This window comes from Carassius auratus, chromosome 31 (assembly GCF_003368295.1).
Source record: "Carassius auratus strain Wakin chromosome 31, ASM336829v1, whole genome shotgun sequence".
Classification (NCBI taxonomy): Eukaryota; Metazoa; Chordata; class Actinopteri; order Cypriniformes; family Cyprinidae; genus Carassius; species Carassius auratus.
Genome location: NC_039273.1, coordinates 12,711,989 through 12,735,625, shown reverse-complemented (window position 1 = coordinate 12,735,625; position 23,637 = coordinate 12,711,989). Strand labels below are relative to the sequence as shown.

Genomic DNA, 23,637 nt, shown 5'->3' with positions numbered 1-23,637 from the left:
TAGTATACCCATTTACTGTTTAGGTGTGTGCACAAATAACCAAATATTTTTATATTTGATCTGTAATTATTATTGGAAAAATAAAAACACTTTTCAAATTTTAAGCTATAATTGCAGGGAATCCATGATAAATCCTAACCATGCAAACTAAAAGTCAGTTATAACTAAATGCGTTGGGTCCCGCTATGGAGTATGTTAAAAAGTTGATTGTATTTGATCACAGAATGTCGTTGTTTGCCTCCAAAGTTTGGAATTACTTAGATCAAAATTATCTTACTAAATGATCTTACAAAATGTAATTACTTTTGACCAAATGAATTCTGTGATACTGAGTTACATTTACATGTATTCATTTAGCAGACACTTTTATCCAAAGTGGCTTACAAATGAGTTGTCATAATATCACCACCATTATTACTTTTATTACTGTAATTATTATATGGCGTTGTATGTTTGGACATACCAGTGTTTCCTCATATTTACGAGTTATGAATGAGTTTGCAGTCTGAACTGAATATGAGGAGACAAAAATGAGACTGTACTGCATAATAATAGACAAAAATAGACTGCATAATAGACAAAAACTTTTTAAGAAGTTGTCCTTGAGGGCTGCATGCAAAAATAAAAAAATATATGTGACAGTAGTTCAACTGACAAGCAACTGACTTGGGTTCTTTTTATCATTTTTTCTAAAAGACTCATGAATTCACAAGGTTTATTCAGTCAATCATTGAATAAACCGAATTGCAAAGAGTGGTTTAATGAATCAACATCTGACTGACTTAATAGTATAAAAATACTATTATTTTATTCCACAAATGAATGTCAAAAAATAAAGCCAAAGCAGAATAAATGACTTTCTGTTATGTCGTAAAATCAATTTCCCTAAAGAGAACCCAGCTGTTACACTCTATTTGTCTTGATATACAACTCTGTCAATCAAATCAAGGACCAGAAGTAACTGTCATAAATAAATATTCAATGCAAAACACAGAATGCTATGGACAGGACTGGCATATATAATGTTACTAATAATTTACAAATGTAAGCTTATTTTTACAAAAAAAAAAAAATCCTGCTGCTGTTTGATATTTATGTCACTGTTTCTGAGGCTTTATCAGATGAGCCAGACACAAGATTGCACAACAGAACACATGTATTTTATCACATATCCTGCTGCTAACAAGAGGGTTTGTCAAGCATCAATGTGTGACAAGGACGGAGCAAACGCAGAAGCAAGAAGCAAGGAAATCAGAAAGCATAGAGGAAGGCTCAGCAGATCAAGAGTAGAGCACTGTAGCTGGATCTGTGCCCATCAATCTCATGGCTGAGCAGGAAACCAGGACTACCAGACACAATACACAATAGGCAGTTCTTTCGGCGGCATCCTAACTGGGCCTCATAAGTGAGTAATTTGGCATGCTCTACATAGGCAGCAATCGTTGCACAATACAAATAGCATGGCACATAGGAGTGATAGCCTAATAAGCATAAAAATACACAGCATTCACAAATAATGGGTAAAATAACTAACTTGTTGACTGAACTTGGTGAGAAGTATACTTCAAAACATTAGCCTGACCCACCGGTATTTCATGTTTGTTAGTTTTTTGCCTTTAAATTTTATTTTCATCTTATTTGCTGAAAATGTGCATCTTTGTGGTCAGTCAGTGTGTATCGCATTAAGTTCTTTTTCACAGCTTTTCATAGGTCATTGCACTTAATAACTCTTTTTAACATCAAGCATGTTCCGTGCTTTATTTTCTCATTCTTGCATATTTCTTTATCATGTGCATCAAAGCGATTTGTCAGTGGGCACTGCAAGAGTTTTTCTGCTTAATACCAGTTTTATGTTTCTGTCGTTTAGAATACATATCTGCTAGTTTAATTCATTTACTGCTTATTTTATTTAAAACTTTGTTGATTGTACATATTGTTTTCTGTTTACTTTAATTAGAATCTAAAAATATATATATATATATATATATATATATATATATATATATATATATATATATATATATATATATATATATATATATATATATATATGTTACCTGTTCATTTGCGAAAAGGGTCAAACTGCACCACAGAAGTTTTCATTTCAAGCCATTCCTGTCCTATAGGCTTTGCTGTGTTAATTAGAAAGGCGTGGACAGCTGTATTCAATCAAGTCGGTTAAGCTGTGTAATTAAGTGAAGTCAATGTGCTGGCGCGGAGGACCGATGAGGTAAAGATCGAGGTAGAGGAAGACCTATGAGGTAAAGATCTGCGACTCGACCTGCGCAACTCAACCAAGCAACGATACAGACAAGACACAGTAGTATCATTCTCTTATTGTACTTCTCTTCCACTCCTAGCCTCTTTCAACTTTGGCGGCTCAACATCACAGGTACCCATAAATCAGAAAACCAACTCAACCTCATCTTTACACTTGTATCACAGATAACATCTTGGTCAAACCCTTTCATGTCTCACATAATTTCTTTATTACTTTTAATCTACCTCGTTCTGCACCACCGGTCTCATTCCTGACTTTCTTCTGTGGAATCATCCTCTCTAACCACCCCTACACACTTCTCATCATTAGATGTGAACTGTGCCACATATACTACAGCTAGCTGCCTAGACAATATCTGTCTTATTTCCACCAGACCAGCACGTGCTACTCCCTCCAACCCCTTGTTAACTGATGTCCTTTGTGAGGGCTTGTTGTGAAAAATGACACAAATCAATAGATTCATCTGATCTCAGCAGGTATCAGTCTATCTTCATTTTCCACCAAAGTCCATGCTGCCAACCTTCTTCCATAACAATATTCACAGTGCATAAGACACATGTAAATTCTTCAAAACATGCAATACTTTGTCACCCTCTGCCACCTCCCAACATCTCTTTAACTACTGACAATTTTACTAATCACTTCACAAACAAAACCACATCCACTAGCAGTCAGTTCTTGGCTCGACTTATCCAGGATCTCTCAGCAAACACTCACACAGCTGACCATCTTCTCTCTTCCTTCTCTCCTCTTACAGAAGATGAAGAATCTAAACATATTCTTTCCACCCACCCTACCACCTCACCTCCAGACCCACTCCCCTAACATCTCCTACAAGCTACTTCCCTTGCACTTCTGCATTCAATCACACATATCATAAACACATCTCTTTTCATAGGCATTTTCTCCCGGCACATTCAAGAAGGCTAGGAGTAACTGCTTTTAAAAAAACTACAATAGACCTCACTTGTTGAAAGCTACAGGCCCTTTTCTCTCCTTCCTTTCATAGCAAAATCACATTGTTTTTAACCAAGTGTCTTCCTTTCTCTCACAGAATAACCAGCTGGACAATAACCAATCTGGATTTAAAAGTGGACATTCAACTGAAATCGCCTTGATGTCAGTCACTGAAATGCTACGGAATGCAAGTGCTGAGTCCAAATCTTCAGTTCTCATTCTCCAAGATCTATCTGCTGCATTCAAAACTGATAATCATCAAATCCTCCTTTCCACCGTCTCATTGCTCAGCATCAACAAAACTACATTAAACTGGTTTGAGTCTTACCTCACAGGTAGGTCCTTGAAGGTAGCTTGGGGAGTTTTGGGAGAAGTTTCCAAATTACATCATCTGGTCACTGGGGTTCCTCAGGGATCACTTGTTGGGCCCCTCATCTTCTCTATGTACACTACATAACTTGGAACCATCATTCAGGTTCATGGTTTTTCCAATCATTGCAGTGCTGATGACACACAGCTCTACTCCTCATTTCAACCAGATGATGGTACCTGCTTAGATCTCAGACTGCCTAAGAGACATCTCAGCATCGATGACAGATCATCACCTGCAGCTCAACCTGGCAAAGACAGAACTTATCATCTTCCTAGCCACCCCATTAGTACAGCACCAGGTTACCATCCAGCTGGGCTTTTCAAAGAAAATCTCATTGAGTTTGGCCAGTAATCTTGGGTTGATCCTTGATGATCAGCTGACCTTTAACCCTTAAATGCATGGATGTTTCGCCAATCATTATTACATATTAAGGTCTTTGGCAACCTGGACCTATATATCCAACATGGATAGATCTCTAACTGCTGCAATGGCAAAATAAAATTGCTAACCTTTCGAAGCTTAGAAGGGTTCAATTTGAGCAGATGATTTTACTATCACTGTCATCATCAGAGCGCACTTCCCCAGTACATTCAGCATCTGGCTCATATTTGCAATCTCAACCATATTCTCAAAATTATAAATTTTTTAGGGACTTTAAAATCAATATTTTGATCGCTGGCAGCTTATTCATCACATCCACCATCAAATTACAGTGACAGTTTCATTGTGTACAGTAAAGCTATTCAAGCCAGTTCAGTTTTTGTTGATGATCACGATAACATGAATTTACCAAATTTTTTTTGTTTCAAATTATTGCTGCACAGTGTGTATCAAACTGACCATGTCATGTGATTTCAGAAAACGAGGCTTATATTATACTATTTCAAAACATAAACATATCTCGATTCAGTTCAGTCTTTTAGTTTGAGTGGACTTTTCTATAAGGTCCTTTAAAATCTTTAAAGGGGTCATATGATGCTTTTTAAAAGATCATTATTTTGTGTATATGGTTTAATACAATATATTGACATGTTTTTATGTTAAAAAATCACATTATTTTTCAAAAACTGTACATTATTGTAGGTCCTCTATGCCCTGCCTCTCTCAAACGTGTTTTCTACAAAGTCCCTCCTTCTGACAAGCATAGTCTGCTCTGATTGGCTAACTGACCCAGTGCATTGTGGCCGAAAGGGGTACAGAAGTTGGGTGACTGACACAGTGATGAAGCTCATAAAACTCTGCATTTGATCAGTCAATAGCACATACTTAAATTAATAACAAAACATACTTACAGTATCAGATTCAGAAGTGAATCAATTTGTCGTAGCAAAGTCAGAATTATCTCCTCTTCTAGGTTCATTAAACAGTTGTCCATAAAATGCGTTGCTGATTCCTAAATGAATCTACTTTCGGAAGGCCAAATAAAGTGCTTTTGCTTTTGTCTATATACACACAGCATCTCCCTGACATGGCAGCTTCAACACTTTTGTTACTGAAATGATGCCTTCTTTCTTTGCGTGAACATTAAGGCAGCATTATGCAAATATTTCCACAAAGTAACGTAGACGTGGGGGCATGTCTAAATGAGCCTCTTTAGTGGGGTGTGGCAGTCTCTTTGAATTTGAGACTTTAGTCTTTGCAACTTTATAGATCTTCATTATACACAAAGAGCTTGTAACACTCCAAAGAGAAAGGAAACATTTAAATTGCATCATATGACCCCTTTAATGTTTAATAATTTCATGATATAATAGATTATGCATTTAATTTTTTATCTTTTTTTTTGCTGTTATCAATGCATTTACAATATTTTAAAACAGCCACTCATGTTGAGACTCGGCTCAGCTGATTAGAAGTTTTCCAATTACACGATGTGTATATTTCTAAACATTTCTTTTGCCTTGCCTGCCATTTTTGATTTATTTTTCCACAGAACTTATCTCAGTGTTTAATAGAACTGCATTTTCTGTGAAGGATGCATGCCATTCTGCCTTTAAATTTGGAAAACGTTTTTTTTTTAGGTGGCAGCATAATTAAAATACTTAGATATTAAATCAGCATTTGTATCCATGATGCCTTAAAATACAGCCCATATAAGAAGCTCACTATGGATCAAAGCATATGTTTACACACTCAAATACTCCACTACCAGAATTCTCAGCAAAATAAATTCAAAAATATTGAGTCTGACAGTGCTCTGCAGTTTACGGTTTATTCTATATTTTATGTTAACAGTCAATCTGAATGAACCTTGTGGTTACACAATCAATCAACTGCATTTCATGTCTTCATCATGTCAGCCATTGGCAAAAGTCTCCATCAATTTTTAAACAGCTCTGTGAGCTCAATGTAATGGGTCCAAGGCCACAGACCAGACTGCAGCACAAAGAACAATCTCATCAAAGAAAATAGACTGAAGAACGTTCAAGTGTAGAGTTTAATCAGAGTGCTGATAAAGGATCAGCTTTATACTTACCAAGTGCTGATGGAAAAAGTATGTGTTATATCTACTGGGATGGAGTGTGCAGAGCCTTTTCAATGTATCCTCTAAGGGACTGACAGACTCCCACAGGAATTGTGTGAGAGAGATCAAGAAGCAGAGAAAGCAAGGAAAGTGTAAAAAAAAAAGTTGAGAAACGTTTAATGTTATGGCCAACAGCTTATAGTTTTGATGTGAAGGAGTGTCATCAGTCATGAACGGTTTAAAATTTGAGTTTCTGGTGAATTCATGCCTTATATGACATTGTTACATATTACTATTTGCACACTTTTATTCTGACTGGGTTAGTAGTAGTAGACGTAGTATGTACCGTAGTAGGAATTTAATAATAATATATATAAAAAAAAACAGTTTCCCCACATTTTCATTTTGAATTTAAACTGAAAAAGTGCCAATGAAGTGCAAAATGTCTTTAAAGTGTGAGGACAGTACACATTCATCTATGTGTGCATGTAAGAGTAAGATGTAGGTCACAATTTCCTTGAAAAGTATCCTGCAAAAACAAACATCCTACTAAAATCTTTCATCTTCGTGTCAAAATGAGATATTTAGTATATTTGCTTAAATAATCCTCAAACACTGTCTCCAAGTTACACCAGGCATTAATATTCACCAGCTACTGTGTACTGCTTTGTTAGATGGAAATGTTTGTTAGTTCAAGGTTAGTTATGAGGGCCTTATAGTTCTAATATTCTAATATAGTAAATAGTGGTTACTATGTGATTTAATATGATGGTTATTAATTAAACATTTACATTTGATTAATCTTGAATATTTGGTTACATCCTCTGTAATAAGTGTGGTGTTTTTCAAGGTCAACCAACATTACACAAAAGACCACAAAGACAAAAGCTCCTGAAAACACTAGAAGACACATACACGAAGTCCGGCAGCATGCAAACCAAGAGGGAGCCAAAAATGATAAATCTGCACAGTCAAATACTGTGCTGAAGTGAGGGGATGAGTAAGGAAATGCAGTATGTATATCGTCAATTTTCATCTTTACAGAGACACAACTTCCTACAGTCTGATTGTCAAGGAACACTTTGTATGGTTTGATTACTGGATCAGCTCACTGGATCAGCTCCTATCTAGGAACAATTTCCCAGCACCTCTCCATCTCCTCTATGTCCCTTTTAACTTTTCCCATTCCTTCTCATTTCTTCCCTACCTCAGGGATATAGATCCACTTCTTGATGTCCTTGTCTTCACATATGCTCCTAAAAACCATTAAAGTCATTTTAGGCAATAACCATCATATTTAAAGAGATGGAGTTCCTGAATGAATCTGTGTTTTTTATTTATTTGCTATTTTTTATTAGCTGGCGGAATGATTCAATAACTCACTAATAATGACAGTCATATGCTTAGTTCTTGAATGAATGTTCCAGTGTTTTGAATGAATCGGTTTAGTAGTTGACCAATTGTTTATAATAAGCATGAAATGTTGGACACTTCTTGCACTCAAGAGTTGCAGATTTCCTTAAGCTGAAGAGGAGCCATCAGACTTCAAAGCCGGATAACAAAATCACTGCATAATGATGTGATCACATTAGTTGAAATTTCATGGCTAGAAGGGGAGGTGAGTCGAGGAAAAATTAAATGTCAAGTGCATAATGTATGTCTTTTGAGACTGAACTCTTAACTCTACGCATAAGAACTTAATAAAGGGTCGAAAGAAAAGTCCCCAACTCTAATGCATAGACTGATAGTTTTCTGGAACACGCAAACACAGACAAGCAGAGTGATACAAGTCATAGTGGACTAAATATCAGCGTTCTTGTGGCAGCGTACAGCCAATTACACAATGTGTCAGAAAACAGAATTATAAATCAGCCCCCTTGAGTATATCCACAGGTGTTCCCCAAGGATCTATTCTGGGCCCATTGCTTTTTACATTTTTGTCATGTTTGTCCCAACAGTAACATCCAAATGTATCCGGGTGACACTATTATTTATATACATGAAAGCAGTGTGTCAAAAGTCGCAAATGAACTTCCTCGAATCAACAAAATCCTCGGTTGTATGTGAATATTAGAACAACTGCACATCTTTCCACAAAGAGTGGAGAAAGAGGTGACTCAGTTATTTTACATTTAGTCAGTTTGTATTTTCAGTCAAAGCTGCAAGGCAATGGAACTCCAACCCATCAACAATTAGAAGACTAAAAACATTGTAAAGGAAACAGGTCAATTTAGCTCAAAGGGAATCATTTAAGATTTTAAAGGGAATTTGAACAGAATCACTGTTTCACGGCTGTTCACGGAGACGCGCCTGCGATTCAGTGAACGAGCCGTTTAACATCAAATCTGCGCTGGATACTAATATCCAAACTATAGTGAAAACACTATCAATTAGCACAGTAACAAGATCGGCAGTTTAAGACATTAATTTGTAAGCACAAAACACAAGATACTTCTCTTTTCAATATGAATAAGGCTTTATTAGATAAATCTAAGACATGTAAACTAATCAAACACATAAACGCACGCACACACACATTCACACAAGTTGCAGGAAGGTCGAAAGTTAGGGAAAGATGAGTTTAAGAGAATGGAAATATGTAATCCCAAGTTTACAGCAATACGTTAAATTGCATAGACATGAACAACCATCAATCACGTAATTAGCCTTTGCATTGAGTTCCTCAATGTGACTAAAATTATATTAGATACACCAGTACAACAAATATCTGGGGATACGTTGCCTTAGTTTCCTGTGAAAGGGACTCCCGTTGAAAGGGGTATCCCGGTGTCGCTGATTGGCTGGAAGTTCAGTAGTGAAGTGACGTCTTGGGAAGCCCGTGGTTGTTGGGCGTTGGCTGACAGTGCAGAGTCGTGTGCGCTGGTCGAAGTTGAACGGGCATCCGAGGTCAGGCGTTGGAGACTCGACGTTACAAAACTTAACTCAGAACACGAAACTCTCAAACGGAAAAGAAAAGAAATAAAGTTTGACGAGACTAGGTTGTGTTCCTTCTCATAGTAGCAGCAGTAGGCAGGCACGCTGGAACCGCGCTCAAAGAACAATGACGACTAACCGCATGGCTAGATGCTTATAGCTAAAGCTAGGTAGCAAAGCTACAAGCTAAAAGCTAAGAGCAGGCATGACTGATAGCAGCAGCTAGACTAGAACTCAAAGCCGACTAAAAGCCGACATGGCTAATAGCAGCAGGCAGACTAAAAGCAAGGCATGACTAAAAGCAGACTAAAAGCCGACATGGCTAATAGCAGCAGGCAGACTAGAACTAAAAGCAAGATTTAATCGTGTCCAAAGTTTTTAAACTTCCTTGTTGGCCACCCCTCAAATGTTGCCTTGACCAATCAGATATGGTCCTGGGGTCTGGGGTATCATAAATCATTGTTTATCTTACCAAGCATGTGGTTCTTGCCTCACAGGGTCTAATTTTGGACATGATTCCTATAATATGATTATGATATATTTTACAAATAAATGATTGTCAGGACAATATCAAGCAAGAAAATGCGATTATTTGAATACTAGACATGACTAGGTATCCTATAGTTATCAAAAGACATACACAATAAGTGATTATACATGATAGTCAAATGTGTGGGTTACACGTAAATGAATATGGAGTTAAGCAATGGAATGATTCATTCATAAGTCTTTTTTGAGTTCATTCTGGTCCATATATAATGTATAAAAAGCAGTTTCTTTGCCATTCTCTGGCAAAGGACTTTTCTGTGAAGACAAAGGTTCAAGCCCTTCCCCCTTAGGAATTTCAGTCTGGTTTCACTGGCTGGGGGGGGGGGAAGTCAATGCAAGTATTTAACTTGATCTCCTGGGTTTACATGTGATGTCCAGCGTTGCATTTCGATCACGAACAATAAATTTGACAATCTCTTCTTCAAATTAAAATTGTTAATAATTGTTCTATTGGTGTTAATGTTGAAAGCTGTTGTGTGAACAAGTTGGTTGGTTGGTTATCTTGCCTGGTTCCTGTGGCACTAGAACTGATTTATGACTTCCTGAGGAATTCAGCTCATGTTTCAGTGCACACAGCTCTGATAGACTCTTTGATTTGTCTGATTTGACTCATTTCTGCTACATATATCCCCCTTTCGATCGGCGAGGTGTTTAGGTGAAGACATCGTCGATCGCTGGAGAAACAAAGGCAGAAGAAGCAGACAAACACAGCAAACAGCAAGACAACACCTCCATGACAGTTACTGTACTGGTGCAGGCATCAGGTTATTTAGGTACACGTGGTTAAGTTCAATTAGTCAATGTAGTTTAGCACATTGAGGATAGTTTAGATCGTCTTGGAAATTGTTTTTATTTTGATTCATCAATCAAATTTGTGGTTAACTTTGTTTGGTTCTTCTAGGTTGTCTTACTTTACATGTTTACCATTAGTTTTCTAGTAATTTCATTTCAATTCAATGAATTGACCTATCATGCATGGAGCTCTCTGGCTTCCATTCAGTTTAGAGTGGCTGGCGGATATTAGGTGTTGCGAGTCAATCCTAATATCAGACCTTCGACCCTCGCAGGGTGTCTAGGCGTTTCACCTACTCAGGGAAAAGGGGAAGGAGAAGGATAGGTAGAAGAAGAACAAAACAAAACAAGGCTGCTGTGGGTTTTCCTAGCATGGGTTACAACGACTATTGAGCTAGGATGTCAGGTGCAGCTAGTGTGTCATGAACCTTAACTTAGTGTCAGGTGTTCTACCTATTGTGAGGATGGCTGCACTTTTCTTCATGGTGGGTATGTGTAACTTTGTTACACTAAAAGTTGGATATTCTACCTGTGGGAAGAATATGTTTGTTGACTGTGTTATCAGTAGATGTGTTTACCTCTGGGTGTAGGTAATGTGTGGTCAGATCTGTTCAAGTCTGTGTTGTCTCCCCCTTTTTCTAGCATGTCACTGAAGACTCTCTCTCTGCATCCTTGGCTTGGATGAGGGCGTTTCCATGGTCTAATGAGGGGTCAGTCCAGCAAGGCAGGAAGTTCTTTGGCAGACAGTCGGAGGCAGTTTGGCATGGCTGTGTGAAGCTGAGTTGCAAAACTTGTCTCCTATGTTGCATTCTTCTTGTGATGCCTTCTGGCTGTAGCAGACTTTCTGACCTTCTGTGCTCTGGTGGTTGCTGTTGCACAGACAGGGAATTTGGAACTTGGAGTTGGAGTTCATTTGACAGTTTGTTAGTGACTGAGGTGATGTCCTTTAGTACCTCAGATTTTTCATCAACAGTTGGCCGTTAAAGACTTGTTCATTGTGGGTTGTTGTTGAACAGGTGCTTGTCATCTCTGATGCGGTGCACCAGGTGATCACCGGCCTTCCGTTCTGTCGCTGGTCACAGCGAGCATGACTCAACTTTGTGGTCATATGCATGTAAATTGTCTTGAAGGAACTCTCTTAGTTGTTCCATGACTTGTTCCGTGTCTTCTAATGGTAAGCGGTCATGTTCTTGTGCATACTCAGCACTGTGCATGTCTGAGTGGTGCTGAGGTGGGTTTTGTTGTCGCTTACCCACACGAGTTGCTCTTGGATGAGTCGGGTGATTACCTTTGGATATCTGGTTAGGTTTCCAGATGTTATCCTTTTGGTTTCTTGAGAAGCGTGGCTGGTCCCATGGATTTTTCCAGCAGTTGGGCTGAAAGCGGTCGTGGATATGGGCGTCACGTTCTCTGTGCTCTTGATGGAAGACTCTGGTGTTGTGATGCCACTGGGTGTCGTCCAGTGCAAGGCTTGAGTCTTTGTTGACAGAGTTCAAGAGTGTGGATGTTTTGTTACCTTTCTTTGAGGCCAACTTCTGCTTGTTATAGGCCTTCTGTGTTAGGTCACGCAACTGTTGGATGGTCATGGAGTTCGGACAGGCCATGACACCTAGATGGTGACTGACTCCAGGGTGCAGATTCTTTAGGAAGAGGGTTTTGAAGTTCACATCCTCTTCAAGGTCAGAGTTGTTGTGTGCACCAAAGTAGGATTGTCGGAGTCGGTTGTAGTAAGCTTGTGGAGTCTCTTGACGACCTTGTTTGGTTTCCAAGGCAGTTAACAGTCCATGTTCAGACTCTGGGTCTGTAAACTCTTTAATCAGGACCTCACGAAGTCGCTGGTAGTTTGACTTGGTTTGACTGGGCTGTCGATCTAGAAAGTTTCGTACCTCGGAACTGGACGTGGCTCTAAGGAGGTATAACCAGTCTCTGTCAGTCACATGAGGTCTCACTTCCAGGTGAAATTCGATATCTCGCAGATAAGCTTGGATGTCGGGGCTCTCTGTGGAGTTCGGGTTGAACCTGCTGATGTTTTTAGACAGCTTGTTGAGGTCTTTGATGGTCATCCCGTGTGCAGCTTCAAGGCCTTGGACGGGAGGTTTTCTTTCGTTGGCAGGAAAGGGTTGTGTGGCGAAGGCAGGTGAGGTTTTGGGTTGTGGCCCTTCGCTCCTTTCGTCATATGCCAGTTCTTGGACGTGGGACTCTGCTCTGCTCAGCAGTGATGAGGCTAAGAGATGTTTCTCTTTTCTTGGCTCTAGTTTGTGCTTGTAAGCATTTTGGAGTTCTTTTCTGACCATGTAGAGCTCATCGTTGGTATCATCTAGTTGTTGGGTCAGATTGTCCATTTCAGTTCTGTACCTTTCAAGGTGGTCTTTCAAAGCACTGATTTCAGAGTTCTTGTTTCTGATGTCTAGCTTGGCTTTCTCTAGTAGCTGTTCGGCATACTGGAGTCTGTTTACCAGGTCTTTCTGAGCAGCCGTTGCATGTTGCTGGTCGAGCTGAGCTGCTGCCAGGGCTGCTAGGAGCCTCATAACTTGTTCTGTTGTATCCTGCTCCCTCTCGCTGGGTGCTTTGAGTTGATCTTGAACTTTCACTTCCAGCTTGTCTATGCGACGTTGAGCACGTGTCAGCTCCTCTTGAAGGTGGGTGATGTACTTGTCGCTCAGTTTCAGCTGGGTTGTGAAGGCATAGCTTAGTGAGCTCGTGATCTTGACTAGCTCCTCGTGGTTGTTGTTCTGGCTTGAATCTTGTGTCAGGAATCTTCTCAGGATTAGGATTATTATTAAAAATAATAACAGTTCAAATGTCTTTGGAGTGAGGCTGTCTGTTATGCCTCTCAGCCAAATGTTCACATCTTCCCCATGGGAAATGGGGTCTGCAGTCTGCGGCATGTTGGCACGCTGGGGAGAAGAGAGACTGACACAGATCTGTGTGGAGTAAAAGCCTATGTGTGGTGGGACAACTAAGTGTTGTATCAGTGATTGTGAACCACTAGTGAAATGTGGTGATGACTGTGTTGGTCTCAGGGTGTCTAAGTAGACTAGAGATGCGAAGACTTTGTCACTCTAATGAGGAAGAGGAAAAGAGAGACAGAGGTGAAAAACAAATTCAAATGACAAGCAAAATTTCTGTTTTTCAAATGAGGAAAATTATTTTTTCCAATTAGATGTTATCAAAAACGTAAACAATATTATTATATTTCTTGCTTTGGACAAAAGAATACAATAATAATTCTGATATCTCTTTTCTTAGTCTGACAGGATTGACACCGTACACCTTTCAGTTGGACCGCTCACCAGGGAGTCAGCGAGGCGACAGTTGCTCAACACGTATCTCTATTAAATTGATCCCAACGTTGGATGAGATGCTAAAACTTGGATTGCGTTTCCAAATGTAGGGAGGTTAGGAAGAACAAATGAGAGGATGATTACAATCAAATTCATAAGGATGATTCGTTGTCTTTGGCACGATTGTGTATTTACTTCACTTAGAATTGATTGATGGTTCTTACATGTCCTACAAATGTAAAAAGAGAAGAGGAAAGTAAAGGAGAGAGAGGACGGAGATGGTAAGTCTCAGTAGCGGTTATCTCAACTACAAGGAGAGTGTTGTGTTAGTTGCTGCACAACTAATCAAACAAAATAAACTTTAAGTGAAAGAGAGTTGTCTTTCTAATTTATTTGACTCGTAGTGAGGGATAACAATGTCTCATTTTAGGACTCAGGTTTGTCGTTCCCAGGCTAGGATACACAAAAGAAATGGTAAGAAAAAGTAAAATTAAAAAAATTAATAAATGGGCAAAATATGCAAAAATGAAATTAAAAAGAGGAAATCAATAAGTAAAACAATAGTGGTTAAGTGTATAACCAAAATAGGAAGAGGGGTAAAATGCATTCAAATAAGTAAAGGTCTGAATAGCATATATTCAGATGGGTAATAAATAAATTAGGAAGAATAAGTTTACTTTAACTTCCAAAGTTCAAGGCTTATTCATTCCTAAAATAATTAGACCCAAAAGAGAATACTAGAAATAAAAGATCATATGAAATGATCTGAGAGGGAAATTTTAAATGATTAAAATAAATTTAATGTTTCAATTAAATTTCAATTTGACAATTAATAATTGTGAGTCAGTATTTCCCTTTCTAGTAAAATGAAAATAAGTGGTCTAGTGAGAAAAGAGAGCGATAAAAAGAAAGGGACTAACAAGTGTTAGTTAAGATGTTTAAAATGGTTAAATCACGTCAGCGTTGCCCAAACACACATTATTCTACCACTGGATGGTAATGCTAACGGCTAACCTTTGAGGCTAGTGGCTTTAGTATAGACTTCAATGTAAATGCAATGGTTTCGTTAGCTTAGCGCCGCGGAGTTTGTGCGCTGCGCGTGCACAGTTCAGAGTTGCTCCGGAAGTACGTTAGGCTTCCGGGTCACGGTCGTCACTATGGCAACCAAAACACATTCTAGTGGATTAGCACATGAATCGTTGCATTGTTGCAAATACAGATAAGCATGTTACATGAAATGTCGGCTCATTTCAACACTGTACAAATAACAACACCGCCTTTCAGTTGGTTTTGCGATGTGGCACTTAAACTCTCAGTTTGTATAGAGTTAAATTTATCTTAATTCAAATAGCAGCTTCCTGCTGTAGTTAAGGGAACACAGTTATATCAATCTCAGCAATTTGAATCTCCGTGCCAGTTTTTCTGGACACAAACATAAAAGTTTTCCTTCGCTGTTGGTACACAGTTAAAATGTACTTGATCAAGCTTTTAAAACACTCCCATTCAAATTACTCTCGGACACACGCAGTTACGCGAGATTGCATTCACTTTGTGAACGGATACAAATGGGCAAACATTGTTCTCTAATGTTTAATGTTAACTTAGGAGAGTCGAATATCACATTTGATTCGGCAGTGGAACACGCACTGGCAATCAAACCATGTGAAATATGAATACGGGGACTTTGATAAATAGATTGAGGAACCCGCTCAAAACTATTCTTTATTCACCGATTTATATCCCTTTTGAAACACTAACAGTTTAGCTCCGTTCAGCAAACAGTGACTGAGATAGCGTTTGAGACACTGGAACACGCAGTGAAATCAAATCAGCTATAAAACAAGGCATTACACAAATGAGGAACACGCTCAATTTCTACCTTATTGTACGATCTCAGATGTTTACTTTTAAGTTCACTTACTGCTGTTAACAAAGGGGAGACGGACTCTAGTTAAAGTCTCCTCTAGCTCCTTTCATTCAAGCGGGAGGGCGCGCGCTGCTTACGTCACGCAAACACACACACATACTCAGGTCTCGGAAGCTTTTCATCCGTCATTCCTTTAGCAAAATCAAAGATTAAATAACTTGGTTTATGCTCACAATTTAGGTTAAACTGCACGCATATTCTCCACCATTATAAATGTAAAGGAAACAGGTCAATTTAGCTCAAAGGGAATCATTTAAGATTTTAAAGGGAATTTGAACAGAATCACTGTTTCACGGCTGTTCACGGAGACGCGCCTGCGATTCAGTGAACGAGCCGTTTAACATCAAATCTGCGCTGGATACTAATATCCAAACTATAGTGAAAACACTATCAATTAGCACAGTAACAAGATCGGCAGTTTAAGACATTAATTTGTAAGCACAAAACACAAGATACTTCTCTTTTCAATATGAATAAGGCTTTATTAGATAAATCTAAGACATGTAAACTAATCAAACACATAAACGCACGCACACACACATTCACACAAGTTGCAGGAAGGTCGAAAGTTAGGGAAAGATGAGTTTAAGAGAATGGAAATATGTAATCCCAAGTTTACAGCAATACGTTAAATTGCATAGACATGAACAACCATCAATCACGTAATTAGCCTTTGCATTGAGTTCCTCAATGTGACTAAAATTATATTAGATACACCAGTACAACAAATATCTGGGGATACGTTGCCTTAGTTTCCTGTGAAAGGGACTCCCGTTGAAAGGGGTATCCCGGTGTCGCTGATTGGCTGGAAGTTCAGTAGTGAAGTGACGTCTTGGGAAGCCCGTGGTTGTTGGGCGTTGGCTGACAGTGCAGAGTCGTGTGCGCTGGTCGAAGTTGAACGGGCATCCGAGGTCAGGCGTTGGAGACTCGACGTTACAAAACTTAACTCAGAACACGAAACTCTCAAACGGAAAAGAAAAGAAATAAAGTTTGACGAGACTAGGTTGTGTTCCTTCTCATAGTAGCAGCAGTAGGCAGGCACGCTGGAACCGCGCTCAAAGAACAATGACGACTAACCGCATGGCTAGATGCTTATAGCTAAAGCTAGGTAGCAAAGCTACAAGCTAAAAGCTAAGAGCACGCATGACTGATAGCAGCAGCTAGACTAGAACTCAAAGCCGACTAAAAGCCGACATGGCTAATAGCAGCAGGCAGACTAAAAGCAAGGCATGACTAAAAGCAGACTAAAAGCCGACATGGCTAATAGCAGCAGGCAGACTAGAACTAAAAGCAAGATTTAATCGTGTCCAAAGTTTTTAAACTTCCTTGTTGGCCACCCCTCAAATGTTGCCTTGACCAATCAGATATGGTCCTGGGGTCTGGGGTATCATAAATCATTGTTTATCTTACCAAGCATGTGGTTCTTGCCTCACAGGGTCTAATTTTGGACATGATTCCTATAATATGATTATGATATATTTTACAAATAAATGATTGTCAGGACAATATCAAGCAAGAAAATGCGATTATTTGAATACTAGACATGACTAGGTATCCTATAGTTATCAAAAGACATACACAATAAGTGATTATACATGATAGTCAAATGTGTGGGTTACACGTAAATGAATATGGAGTTAAGCAATGGAATGATTCATTCATAAGTCTTTTTTGAGTTCATTCTGGTCCATATATAATGTATAAAAAGCAGTTTCTTTGCCATTCTCTGGCAAAGGACTTTTCTGTGAAGACAAAGGTTCAAGCCCTTCCCCCTTAGGAATTTCAGTCTGGTTTCACTGGCTGGGGGGGGGGGAAGTCAATGCAAGTATTTAACTTGATCTCCTGGGTTTACATGTGATGTCCAGCGTTGCATTTCAATCACGAACAATAAATTTGACAATCTCTTCTTCAAATTAAAATTGTTAATAATTGTTCTATTGGTGTTAATGTTGAAAGCTGTTGTGTGAACAAGTTGGTTGGTTGGTTATCTTGCCTGGTTCCTGTGGCACTAGAACTGATTTATGACTTCCTGAGGAATTCAGCTCATGTTTCAGTGCACACAGCTCTGATAGACTCTTTGATTTGTCTGATTTGACTCATTTCTGCTACAACATAGTTCTTTTCAATTTCATTTTAACTCTTTGAGTGGTGCGGTCACACATTTGGTATTTTTATTTCTGTTCCCCTGGGAATACATTCTAACATATGGGGTTTGGTGACATCACATAACTGCCAAATTCAAACTGCTTTCGTGCTTTTATTCTGGCGCTGAGATTTCAAGCCAGACTCTGCACTTGTCATATAACTGTGCTTTTAACCATATAATGTATATTTTAGGTTTCAGATATTTAAATACACATAAGTCCTAGTAAAACGATACATTTCATTTATAAAATGCACATGGATGTCTATGGACCAGCCACTACTTGCATGTATTTCAGGAGAAATTGATGAATTCACGTCTTGTAAATCCGACTGACAGGACTCTCTGAACTACAGATCGAACAAACATGGCGGTGCGCATCTCACGGTATAGATCACAATCAAGCTCTTTTATGACCGTTTTTAAACTAAACAACCCACTCACTTAAACATATTTGTTAATCTGAATATCAGATAGTTGATGACATTGTAAGCAAGTGTATGAATATTTTGAATAAAAAAGTAAAAAACTAAATAAAAGCGATCCATTTGTCATACAGTGTTTTCGTAGCTGCGGTATATCACGTGACAAACATGACACGTAGCCAGGAAACATATGGGGAAACATTCTAAAATAAGTCGCCTAAATAAAAATAAAAAAACAGCAGTAAAAAGGTTTTACAAATGGTTACAACTCAATATTAATACAGTGTCAATCATTGTCAATGCTTGACTAATCAGAATCAAAAACTGACACACATTAGTCAAATCCACTAGTAGTTTTTTGAAATACATGATCCTGTGCCACTATGCTCACCTCATTAGGTGACACAGTCAGAACGCTCTGGCTTTTCCTCATCTTCTGTGAAGTTTTCCTCTCCCCGTCTTGCACAGGCCTGCTCTGCTGACACTCCTGCACAAAACATCAACACAAACCCACACAATCAACTCTTGCAGCAAAGACACAAAGAACAGAGGAGAGAAAAGACATATGACCTTGCTTGCTTGTGAGAGAGATGCCACAGGGTAATTTTAAGATGGGAAGTCTTTCACTATTCTTAAGTAAAGTGATAAAGAGAGCAGCACAGTTTGTCTGCAGTCTGACAGTGACAAGCATCTCTTAAACCCCTCACAAGTCACCTTTTTATCAACTTAATATTTTTTCCAGCCTGTCTAAACTGACTTGCAAAAATGATCTAAAGATGAGATCCCGGAACGGAGCATTTTTACATCCCTAAAATGAAAATAATAAGAAAAATAAAGTGCATTGTAGATTTTTTTGGACTAATGTTATTGTAATCATAATCTCTTTTAATTTACTAGTGGAAAGATATTGCACTAAATTTGACTGTCTTATGTTAGAAGTATGTTATAGTGTTTCTTTAAAATACAGAATTATAGATAAAAATGCTTTACAATATCATGGTTTATTACATCCCACATATTAATAATTTCCAATCAATCAATTTTACTGCTGTATAAGTACATTTTACTGAATCATGCTATTTACACAAGTCCATAATTGAGATGTTCTGGGATGGGTCTTTCTGAAAACTGTACAATTAAAGGGTTATTTAGACAATCCTGCTCTCCTATAGTTGTGTACTGAATGAGAATTATCATACAGATGAGCTGGTTTTTATAACTATAAATGTGACTCTGAATTAATGAAATATTCCACAGGGTTTGAATGTGATTTTCAATGAGCAACGTTAACCAGCAGGAAAATAATACATTGACAATGTTCTGTTGCTGTAAATTGGAGTTGCTCAACTGTAGCGACACAAAGTGCATTTGAAAATTCAATTTGAGGAAGATTCTCTGGAAGAAAAAAACAAAACAAAAGAGAACACTGTCTGAATGAAAGCTCATCACAGGTCAGAATGCATCAGATTTATAAAAAAATGTTTTTTTCTGCATGTTCTCTACACAGTTTACACTCTGGCCTGCCAGTCTCATTCCTCTTCTTGTTATTGAACTTGACTGAACATTTTGTTTTTATATGCCACAGCTGTCTGCGGCCACTGCCAAGGTTCTCTCTTCAGTATCTCTTTAAGGCTATGTTTTCTTGTCAATCCATCAGTCACTTCTGTGCCTAGCTCAATCCACAGCCACTCAATGCAAAGGACAGTCCAGGCCATGGTGAACTAGGAATATAGCAGCTGTCTCTCAACAGCTGAAAGCCTTAAAAACACGATTCCATAAACACTTTCTATTGATTTGACCTCTGCTTTCTTACCCTGTCAGGGAGCTCCCCGCAGCCTGACCATACTGACATTAACTAGAGAAAGAGTTAGATGGCCGGTCGGGTCTAATAGTAAGTAAAAGCTTGCTTTAAATGTTGCCAATGTCACTGAATTCATGCAGCATGTAAAGGAGTCTGGCACCATGTGGGTCTTTTATATGACATTCACTTATCTTTAGACACTTACACAAAGAGCTCTAAAAGGGATTTTTTTTTTACATTTCAGGTGGTTTACTAGGTGGAAATGTACATTTTCAACAACCAATCACTTGACATAAGTATTTTGTTGTGCTTCTGAAATCTGTAAATTGTTCAATATTAGTGCAAAATATTAAATAAATAAAAATCTAAATAAATACTTCACACGACTACGGAAACACTTTTTTTTTTTGCCCCAGAGTAAAAAGTAAAATTGGCAACTGAGAGATATAACATAAGAGAAAAAAATATAGATATAAATTTGCAATTGTGGCACATGAAGTCATATTTTTACGACAAATAAAATACAGGGTTCTGCCATGAAACCCTATATAGCGCAGTCCGATATGTTCTAATTTGATATAATAACTAATCATTAATCACAGGTTACAGCTGATTGGTTTCTTTATGTATCAAAAGCCAATGAGCTGCTCAACATTCATAGATTTGGCTAGTGCTTGCTGTAGCATTTGCAGTGCGCTTCAGAAACCCTCCACCTTCCCCAGCTCCACCTGTATAGATCTGCTATGGGTTGATTTCATTTGTGTTATATGGGGGTAAGTTCCTGTTTTTCCTTATTTGTTCTGTTTCCTGTCATTTTTTAGTTTGATTATAATTGATTTCCTGCACCTGTCTGTTACTTGTTATCCTGCTTTTATAAACCTTAGTCCTTTCAGTTCGGTTTTGTCGGGTCTACCAGTTACATACGTGGGTCTTCCTCCTGTTATCCATATTTTGAATTACCCCTGTGTTGGACTAATAAAGACAATTTTGTTTATCCTCAGCTCCGTGTTCCTTCCGTCAGCATATAGTGTGACACATATATGATATATGTGCAGCAGCAATATTTCTTACATGCTCACAGCAGCATATCTGAGGATGTAGCGAGTCACTGTACTTGCTCTGCCGCAGCAGCAGTGAAGCACATCTATTCCACCAAGACCAAACAAATCAACATTGTCATGTATATTACCATGCCAAACTCTCAGAGATGTGTTTTGACATAAATTACATTGTGAGATTTGAAATCACAACGTGAGTTTCAAGAAGTTGCCTGGCTGAATGAGAGCCAAGAAGCTTAAAGTTAAAACTGAGGGGAAAAAAAAAAAAACACCCATTGAGCGGAGCGGTTCAAAGTGGTCTATAGTCTACATTTCAACTTTACTGTTATAAAAAAACTCTTGAAATAAAAGGCCCAGGAGGCAAACCTCTCATATTCATTTAAAGAATGGATGCATAACATGTGCATCAGGAAAAACATGAGCTTCACAGATACTCCACAGTCTGAGGCCCCAATTACCTATTTACCTAATCACCTCTACCCATTCAAAGAGTAAATTAATGATAAATGTGTTCTAATATAATACTGTAATTGCTGCAATCTGCCCAATCACCAGCCCCCAAAAGAAATGGTGGTGAGTCACTGCCAGCTAAGTTACCATCCACATTACATCCTCCTGCTAATCACAAAGTCTTCTACGGATGCAGAACAAATACTGTATGTCAGCATCTGTGGATCTCAAATCCTGTTTTACCTTACATTTTATGTTTTCACATAGACGTTTTACTCAGTTCCTCACTTGTTTGTTATCTGGTTTTTGCAAATATTTGCATTTTGCATGGATTCGTATTAGTAAATGTTTTAATATTCAATGGTAGCGTCAATATAGTTAATAATGTCAATAACTGTATGTGGTTGTTTATATTTTTCATCTTCTCAAACATCTCTTGACACTGATTTTGTAAAGCTGCATTAGAATAACAAGTATTGCAAGAAGCACTTCACAAATACATTTCCTGGAATTCTAAATAAGATTCGTTTTTTTCTTTGACATAAAGGTCAAGTTTGCTGTTTTGCTCTTCGCTTGCTTTGCACACTTTCCAACAACATTAAGCTTTAGAAACAGCCTAATAAACACTGCTAGTCTATTCTCATTAGACAATCACATGAAAGGGTTCTAATATTTGATGCGGCTTTTGAGCAACAGCACAATCTGGTCCCACTGCTGTCGTTTTGTTGTTCTTCTGTGAAAGGCTCTGACATCCCGAAAAATAATTACTGTGACTAAAACTCTTCTTTTGCCAGATGTTTTGACATATGACAGGCAGCATGTATAATGCCCCTTCAAGCAAACATACATACTCTATGTTTCAGTGGTTAAACACAATTAGTTACAGTCCGTTTGAATGAATTTGTTTTAGAAAGATAAATTATTTTAGAAAGATATATATTATTAAACTATACTGCTTCTTCTCTCTCTTTGAGCCATAGAGTGCAGCAATCCACACACCCCCCTTTTTAAATGTTATTTCATGGCAGTTATCAGCAGCTTTTTCTTGCATCCATCCAAAAGTATTATTATATGAAAATGTATTGACAAAACTCCTAATACAAATATATACATCTTTTTGGTTAAACTTTCCTTCATTGTTCCAGTAATCTTGGATTTGGAAGTGAGTTTGGCTTTTATACTTGTGCTCGATTTGTAGTTTTGTAGAGGTTGTTACCACCATAAAATGCCAGCTGGATGTTCTTTATTTGTTTTAGGGTTACTGCCAAGCTGAACTGTTTCTAAACTATAGTTTTGTGATTCACTAACAGTTGGCCAGTCATTGTATGAAAGTTCTTTGAGGAAATCTAAACTACACAGGGTTAAACATTTGGGCTTGAGTAGAGAAAATTGATGATACAACAAAATAGCTTTTGACAAATAATGAAAAACTGCTGGAGCACAAATCCTTGTGTCATGGTATAATCACAAACTCATAGAAAAAAATGTGTTATTATGCTATGCTTCCTTGTTGCTTTTTTGCTTTTAGCATAGAGAAAATTCCCATGGGAATGCTTAGTAAGGGTCACGCACACCCATTTGGACATCTAACTAAAGAGTTAATGATTACGGTGGGATAATGGGTCTTTAGTGTTTAATATGTCCTAATGACCTAGACTCAGTTAAAACGACTTTATAGTCACTAAGCTGCTCTCCCCTCCAGTGAGGCAATTTAGGTTCCCTTAATAACCTGTTTGTAGCAGGGAATTTCTTCTCCATTTCTCCATTGAGTATAGCAAGTAATAACCCAGAGTGTAAGAGGGGAAATGGCTTACGTGGATCAGGGAATGCCAACATTCCTATTGAGTTTTAAACTAAGAGGGAACACAGAGATATAAAGAGACATTATTTCCCATATTAAAAACTTATTGAGGAAGATAAGCCCAAATTTGCTTAAAACAATTGTACACAGCAACACTAGTTAATTGGAATCACCTCTGCTCAATTATTACTGCATTATTGTTTTTCTGAACTGGTTCAACACACAGAAAACATAGACAGGACCCAGGGGCATCATTAGGTTTCATTAGACATGAGTGCTGAGAACATGAGTGGCAATGAACCATGGCTTAAAGGGTTAGTTCATCCAAAAAGGAAAATTATGTCATTAATAATAACTTTTTAAGAACAGTAGATGACTGCTTCACACACAAAAAACAA

General features: G+C 38.1%; 1 protein-coding gene across 1 annotated transcript in view; it reads right to left on the bottom strand.

The window, feature by feature from the left end:
• Positions 1–23,637, bottom strand: part of LOC113050571 (cAMP-specific 3',5'-cyclic phosphodiesterase 4B-like) — a 171,622-nt gene that overhangs the window by 128,861 nt on the left and 19,124 nt on the right. The window contains exon 2 of the mRNA XM_026213660.1: positions 18,521–18,616. Coding sequence (XP_026069445.1) covers positions 18,521–18,562 — 42 coding nt within the window. The 5' untranslated portion in view covers positions 18,563–18,616. The remainder of the gene's footprint in view (positions 1–18,520; positions 18,617–23,637) is intronic.